At 31.7% G+C, this 8,312-nt stretch overlaps 1 protein-coding gene across 1 annotated transcript in view; it reads left to right on the forward strand.

Moving 5' to 3' along the window:
* Window positions 1-1,918, forward strand: part of LOC140981680 (pumilio homolog 24-like) — a 3,214-nt gene extending 1,296 nt beyond the window's left edge. The window contains exons 6-7 of the mRNA XM_073448097.1: window positions 517-582; window positions 1,790-1,918. Of these exons, the coding sequence (XP_073304198.1) occupies window positions 517-582; window positions 1,790-1,918 (195 nt within the window). The remainder of the gene's footprint in view (window positions 1-516; window positions 583-1,789) is intronic.
* The last annotated feature ends 6,394 nt before the right edge of the window (window positions 1,919-8,312 follow it).

Below are 8,312 nucleotides of genomic sequence, written 5' to 3' on the forward strand. Positions count from 1 at the left end.
GCGTATTTTTAGTTATATTTTAGTTGATGATGCTAATATTTTTTTTTATTTTTTTAGTTTAAGTATATTTTAATTAATTAAAAACTATAAATTTAATTAAAGATTTTTATGATTTTTAAAAATAATCGTATAATACCCCATCCAAACATGAAATTATAGGGTACCCTAATTAAGAATATAAAAAAAAAAAAACCCAAAATCCGACCCAAAACTGAAAAACTTGACTCTTGTCCACCCTTTGTTACAACAGATTGGCAAAGGTGAAAACTTGTGTGAAACGGTCTCACGGGTCATATTTTCTGAGACGGATATCTTATTTGTGTCATCCATGAAAAAATATTACTTTTTATGCTAAGAGTATTACTTTTTATTGTGAATATCGGTAGGGTTGACCCGTCTCACAAATAAAGATTCGTGAAACCGTCTCACAAGAGACCTACTCATTGGCAAATATCTCATGGATAAGACATTACTTAATAGAATTAGAATTAGCTTTTCAATTTTTACAAAATTCAGAATCTGCTGAGAAAGTTGCTAGAGGAGATTCACAATCAGCATGGTGACGAGTTCGATATGACTGATGTAAACTAGTTAGATATTCGTCACTCGCATACGTGCATGGATTCCCATGTAAATAAACCTAAAAATCATTCATTATAGTAAGATGTATGTTTAAAAGAAATGAATTCCTCTAGTCATGTATGGATTGGTCGTGACATTTTAAAATATTAAAAATAGTTTTTTTTCGAGTTTTGATTCATTAAGTTTTCAAATTTTAATTTTATTATAAAATTTTAATTTTTTCAGCTATTTTGGTTATATTGATGATGTAAAATTGGACAAGTCAGTTGATTTAGATGTCACTCTAGCATTTTTTGATGTCGTATCAAGTGCTACGTCACACTTCGACAATTGATTTTGGATAAAATGATTTTGTTTGTATTCAGGGATGGAGCCACCACAAAGGTTGGAGTAGGGGTAGGAAAAAATACCGAATTTTCGGTATACCGAGGTTACCGTATCGAAAATACCAAATTTATTGAAATTTTTGGTATACCGAAATTTTCGGTACGGTATGGTACCGATACCCAAATATTCAGCACGGTAACGGTATGGAACTTGAAATTTTCGGTATATACCGATATACTGAAATAATATATATAAATTAAAAAATACATAATATTTTTAAATAATAAAGTTAAATTTTTTAAAATATTATGTATAATTGGACAAATCAGTTGATTTATGATGTCAAACTAGCATTTTTTGATGTCGTATCAAGTGTTGTATCAACACTTCGACAAATTGATTTTGGATAAAATGATTTTGTTTGTACGGGACGGAGCCACCCCAAAGGTTCGAGTAGGGTTGGAAAAAATACTGAATTTTCTATATACCGAGGTTACCGTACCGAAAAATAGCGAATTTATCGAAATCTTTGGTATACCGAAATTTTCGATACAGTGTGATACCGATACCGAAATATTCGGTACGGTAACGGTATGGAACTTGAAATTTTCGGTATATACCAAAATACCAAAATAATATATATAAATTAAAAAATATATAATATTTTTAAATAATAAAGTTAAATTTTTAAAAAATATAAGAAATTTTTTTGGTATAAAAAGATATATATCAATACCGTGTCAAAATAAAGAATTTAACTTCTGTTTGGACTCATCATGTTGGAATAGTCAAAATCAAAGTTCAGTGAAACAACTCGACTCATAGTTGAAAATTTAAACTATTGAGAAGTCTTATATTTATCGCCTAACCTTTCAGCTAGCTAGAGGAATGGATGATGCGCCCTCGACTTGTTAAAGAGCTGACAAGCTTCAGAAATCACAGGACCTCAGACATTGTTGCAAAGATAGCGGATGAAGAAGTCGCACATGTTGCGGTTGAAGTTTATTAGTGTTGATTGATGTCTTGGATCTCCAGACACATGTTGCGGTTAGTGTTTATTGTCTTGATAAATTTGTTTTGTATGTATCTTTCCTGGTTTCTTTGACTGTCTTGAGGGATTGTTTAGTATTTGTGATCATTGTCCTTGAAATTACAAGAGAATGAATTTTTTTATATATACTTTCGGTATGACAATATTTTACCGATACCATACCGAAAATTCAACATACCAACTTTTCAGTAAAGTCGGTACGGTAACGGTATCATTTTTTTCATATCGGTATTTTCGGTACGGTAAACGGTATCCAAAATTTTTGTACAATATTCCGTGTAATAACAATTATTTAACTTGGCTTATGCTAAAAAAATGTTATTAAGTACAAGTTTTTGGTTTTTTGAGTGTAGCCCCGGGAATAAAATTACTAGATTAGATTTAACTTGAATTGAATTAACAAATCAACGTGTACAAGTATAGAGAAATTTTCTCAAAAACAAAAAAAAAAAATTAGAATCTTTGCTGAAAACCCAATAAATGATGGTAAATTATCTAACAAATGAGTAAATATGATATGCAAATGAGTAAAAATAAAGCAAAAATGAATTTGTTTTTCGAATTTTTCAACAAAGAAAATATTAAAATTGGTTATTATTCTTAAAAACCTTTGTTGTGTGAGTTTTTTGCCGAATTCCTAAATATATAATATTAAGTATTTATAGAACATCGATATTCAGTTTAGAACATATATTTAGTTAAATATATTATCGATTTTACATTTAAAAAATTCATCCATAAATTATAATTTTTTCACCTTTAATATTCTTAACTTTATTCACTCAAACCACTTTTTGAACATTAAAATTATTACAAGATTATGTTGTAATAAGTTTTGGTGTTTTAACGAAAGAACAAAACGAATAGTTATTCTTATAAAAATACAAAAATTATTGTTTATCGTATCATCGAAATGTTGCCCCCGCACCTCCATATTTTCGCAGCCCAGGGACAAATTGTTTCCTCACTATGTCCGATAGTACCAGATATTATGAAAATATTATTTTTATTTAATCATCATTCCAAAATCTCATTCAAAATATTCACGTTGATTAGATGCCTCTTTTAAAATGATATTCAATTCTATTTTATTTACTTGATCTCATATTTAATTACCCTACACCAAAATTACATAATTAGAAACTCCCCGATTGATATTCAAGTGTATCTTCTTCTCTACAAAAGTGTTTTATTCTCTTGTTCCTACATTTTTTTCAATAAAGACGAAAGGGTGGATTCTGAAAAAATTAATCTTGAAGGATGGAATATCGAGGTAGGAGATGTAATTCTAAACAAGGATTTTTTTTCAAAATTAGCTTATGTGAGATAATCGAAAGAAGTAAGTGGAACATGTATTTTCTTGTATTTTCGCTAAATATATGTTTTGTTGTATGAGATTCCTTAACAATGATCTTCATGATACAAATTTTCTATTTTGATTCTGACCTTGTCTAGCAGAGTAAAACTAGATACATATGATCAAATCTAGGGAGTAAAGTCACAATTATGATCTTTTATAAGTATTTAAGCTAGAAAAATTATGATCAAGTCTGGAGAGTTAAACTAAACATTTAATATCGATTATGGGTAGTTAAGTCAAAAACTATGATATGATATGGAGAGTTGAACCAGCTATTTGATGTTTATCATTTTTTTTTAATGTTTTTAGATGTACTTGTGAATAAATCATAAAATTATGTCTTGTGATTTACAAAAATATCATGATATTTTTAAAATTGTAAATCACTCATCCGATACATTCCTTTCACATAAAGATAAAATTGAAGATAAAAAATCAACTGAGTTTTGGGGCGGGTGATTTGGCTTTGAATCATGTTGATGTTTCTTTGGTTTATTTGTAAACTCCAAGAATTTAATTTATGTAACATGAATGCATGCAATATATGGTTTTATTTAAATGGTGTATTTATTTATTTTTATGCAATCCTATCATGCAATAATTATGCATTAAATGGTGTATTTATTTATTTTTATGCATTTAATGCATAATTATTGCATGATAGGATTCATTTCACGATGATTTTAAAAGGTCACGCATTAGGGTTTCTAGATGCATTTCACGCTCGATCGAGGAACGGAGACCGGAGAATTATCAGGAAAATTATTTTTATTACCTTTTTAATTTTTATTAATTATCAAGAAATGGGCTTTGTTGGGTATTTTTACCCGTCAAAGTATATTTTTAATCGATACACAAATTTTAACGATTCGGGTGACTTTTTGAGGATTCGGGTAATATTTTCAAAAATGTACCCAAACGAAATATTTTCGGGAGCATTTTTGGGCTTGTTGGGTTTGATTTAATGCTTAATGGGCCCAACTATCCCTTAATCTTTATTTTTGGTCCATTAGTGCATTGTTTAACATTTAACTATGACCTAAACTAATCCTAAACCCTAAACCTAATCATTGGCTGCCCACCCCCTAAAATTCCAGCATCTTTTCTCGTGAAGTTTCAGCAGCCTTGCTGAATAAAATATCGGTCCTCCATTATTTCTTCAAACAAGATACATTCCCGCTCTTCCGGTGCTTCCCCGACGCGCGATTCTTCGAGGTTTCGTTCATAAATCATCAAGGCACACATGTTTCTTCCTTTGTGCATCATACACGCTGATATTATGCGAAAATTTGAGTGAAGGCACGTAAAACATTCGATCTAATCGTGTGTGCATGTGCATTTCGTTGTAGGTTATTATGATAATATTGCATCCTATTGTTTGTAACCCACGTTTTCTTGCATCATTGTGTAAGGGGGCTGCCGATCTTCATGCTAGGGGCTTTTCACGTTGAGGAGAATGATGTTAAGATGCTAGAGTCAAGGTTTGGTCGAAAACTATGATGGGCCGATCGGTGTTTGTTGTAGGGTGGCTCGGTTTGGCAAGATATAAGGTTTTGGGGTGTGCTGCGATGCATGGCTCGATTCCAGCCAAGGAGCTGACCCCCTTGGGTCCGTGACGGGGCAGGGAGAGGGCCATGAACAGCTGGTCAAGGTCTAGGAGATAGTCGAAGAGCTAGGTGGATTTGTGACTCGGTGGTCTCGTGCGGAGCACCTTCGTGAGTATCGCACGGGGCTGGGGTTTGTGGGCAATAAGGTCAGCTAGGTTTGGTCAAGGAGATTCTCTTGGGTCGAACTTGGTTCTAGTATGGTTGGTTAGGTAATGGTCTGCGTGGTCTTGAGCTAGGATCGATAATTTACAAGTTTAGTGAATTAGGGTTGAAAATGTCTTGCACAGAATTTTCCAGCAGCCTAAGGGGCCTGGTCGGGGGGTTTAAGGGGTTTTTCTTGAAGATTTTAAGGCTGTTAATATGTTTATAAGGTGTGGTAAAAGGTTGGGAGAAATTTGGTTGAGTTTCGGTTCGACTCGGGTTAAAACCGGGACTTCGGTCCAAGTTTTAAAACGAATCGGTTAAGTTTTGAAACGGGCTCGAGCTTACGTCTAAGAAACACTTTTAAATATGTTTGGGGATGTTTTAAGGAGTTTGGTAAGCTTCAGGTAAAAATTTTAGAGGTCCAGGGGTAAAAACGATCATTTTGGGTTTCCGGGAGCAAAATGGTCATTTTGCACCCGGGCTGAGTTTTTGGTCCTGCCAGCGCCCCGAGCACAAATTTATCATGTTTTTAAATGTTTATGCATCATGATTATGATTTTTATGAAATTATGAAAAATATGTCGCATGCTTGATTTTAAGAAAAATTTACGCATGTGCATGATTTTTGATAAGTGATGAAAATTATGATGTGTTGAAGGATGAGAATTAGTTGTGACTAACGATGTATATGTAAATGCTTAAGATATATATGTAAATACTGATGATGAGGCCTAGGCACAGTGGATGGGTAATAATGTCACTGATGTCCGACAGCCGCCGGGTACCACAGTTCTATGTATATGGATCCATCGTATAATGATGAATGATGTTAGGAAAGTCTCAACTAATGAACTGAATTCATTAAAGGAAATGATGTATAAGTATATGATGATAACTATGAGTTGTTTTGACATATTATGATTTCATATGACATGTTTACATTACGTTTTTAAAGTTCACGAAAGGTACGTTGATTACAGTATATCTTCATTGATGTGTGCTATGAATATGTACTTGTTATTTTCTGGTACAGGTGTGTCGAGTCTTTAGACTCACTAGACGTGAGTGATGCAGGTGAGCATGCTTATGAGGGGACTGGAGGTGTCGGACTCTGAGCTGACAGGACTGGATGTGCGTGCATGACCCGAGGACCACATGATTTCTTCCGCACATTATGTTTTTATGAGTTTTGAGAGGACATGAGCATTTTTACGCATTGGTTTGATACGATGATGGTTTTAGGATTTTTATTTGTTATGTTTACGCATTTTCTATTGGTCGAGTTTGACCATTTTAAACTGCACTATTTTAAATTGTTAAATATTTACGCTTATTTTTAAATGATATATTTTTCAGTAGGGTTGCATGCATACAAAATATTTAAATGATATTTATAAAAATGTGAGCTTTTAAAAAATATATATATATTCATATTTTAAATTAGTAGATGTTTCATTATTGATGTTAAACTATTTTGTTTTTTACATAAGTCTAGGTAGTTGACTAGTTTGACCGTAAAATAAATTAAATTGTTGATATTGTATTGTTTATTTTTGAAGCTGTAAAAAAAATTGTATTTTTTATTTTATTTGGAATGTTGTTTTTATAGTTATCTTGGCTTATCGTTCTTTTGAAAAAAATTAAATTATTAATTTTGAGAACGCTATTGATGTCTACGCTGTATATCTTGAAGCATGACAAAGTTAGTGGATCTTAAATGTTATTTCTCGTTTTGAAATATACTAAGTAAATATATAGCATTGCACATGAAAGTAATAAGTATGGTCATAAGTCTGCATTATAGATAATATAAACAACACGCACAATAGTAACGATATAAATATAATCGCAAAGTAGATTAGTTCTAATGTTTATGAATATTACAACCTTTCATAGTTTTTCTTTTTGATCTTAATATATTATTTTTCTGGTGTCTTTGGGTTTTTAGGTTGTTTTCGACTTCTTTGAGTGAATGTCGATAGCTTCTCTTCATTTTCTATGTCAATTGATTGGATTTTATACTTCTTTGTGCTCTTATTGTCCTTTTTTTCCTCTCTTTTGTGTCATGTGGTTAATTATTTTTTTCTTTGGACCAGAAGCTGAAATACTCTTCCTTTTCTTAACATTTTCAGTGGTGGCTTGTAATTTTTTATCTGTCTCTATGCATTCAACTATCAAGGACATTTTGTCATTGTGTTGTTCTACACTGTTATATTGTCTAGTTTAAAAAAAATTTTGTGTTTGACATTATTTTGCTCCTCAAGTTCTTGGAGATGTTGTTAATGTCTTTCATCCTGACATTAAAAAATGTTATTCGGTTGATGTGAAAGCCGAAGTGGAGCTGTTCTATTATGAAATATGTTACCTTCAATATCTTCTTGATGAAGAAGCCTATCGACACTGCATCAATATCTTCAAAAAAAGTAATTTTTGCCACCAAATATTTTATTGTATAGTTAATGATAGGCGATATATGTTTATGTTTCATTTATGTTTTAAATATTTAATTATCCTATTTGTATTTATATGACGCTGGTGATTATATTCTTACATATGAATGATCTTATTGTTGAAGTAGATGCAATGGATGCAATTGTCTCATTCAGTTGTTTTTGTGATTGTTATCAGAAAATACCGCCATGCGTCATACCGTGCGATCGATTTGTTTTCAATCTTATAACTAATTCTTTCGAGACAATAGTAGTGATTATGTAGACGTATACAATAACACGAGTAAATAATAATCGATATTGAATTAACTACTAAAATGTTTTTGTTTGAGAGATGTTGCTAAAATTTTATGTTGTTTTTATTAAGAGCGTATACGTTCAATACTGATGGTTATACCGACGACAACCAATCAACCGTTATGGCGAAACGATATTTAAAAATGATATTCACATTATTTCATAATTAAATTATGAAATTTAAAATTTGAAAGATAATCACATTATTAAGAAAGAAACATTAATTAGTAATTAAATTATAAAATTATACTTGATTGTTGGAACATTTCATGTTCGCAATCTTGATTTTGATGTTAACAAAACTTGTTATTTTGTTACTAATGATTTATCGAAGTTCGAAAAGCTGAGATCAGTTACGAGTTGTCAAAATCGCAAACTGAAGACGTCAAACTGATCGCACAAACTGAATCAGTCGAACTGAAAAGCCAACGAACAGTTAAACTGATTGTCCAGCTGACAGACAGTTCAGCAGAAGACCTTCAAAAGCCCAGCCA

This window comes from Primulina huaijiensis, chromosome 7, assembly GCF_012295235.1.
Source record: "Primulina huaijiensis isolate GDHJ02 chromosome 7, ASM1229523v2, whole genome shotgun sequence".
In the NCBI taxonomy this organism is placed as follows: domain Eukaryota; kingdom Viridiplantae; phylum Streptophyta; class Magnoliopsida; order Lamiales; family Gesneriaceae; genus Primulina; species Primulina huaijiensis.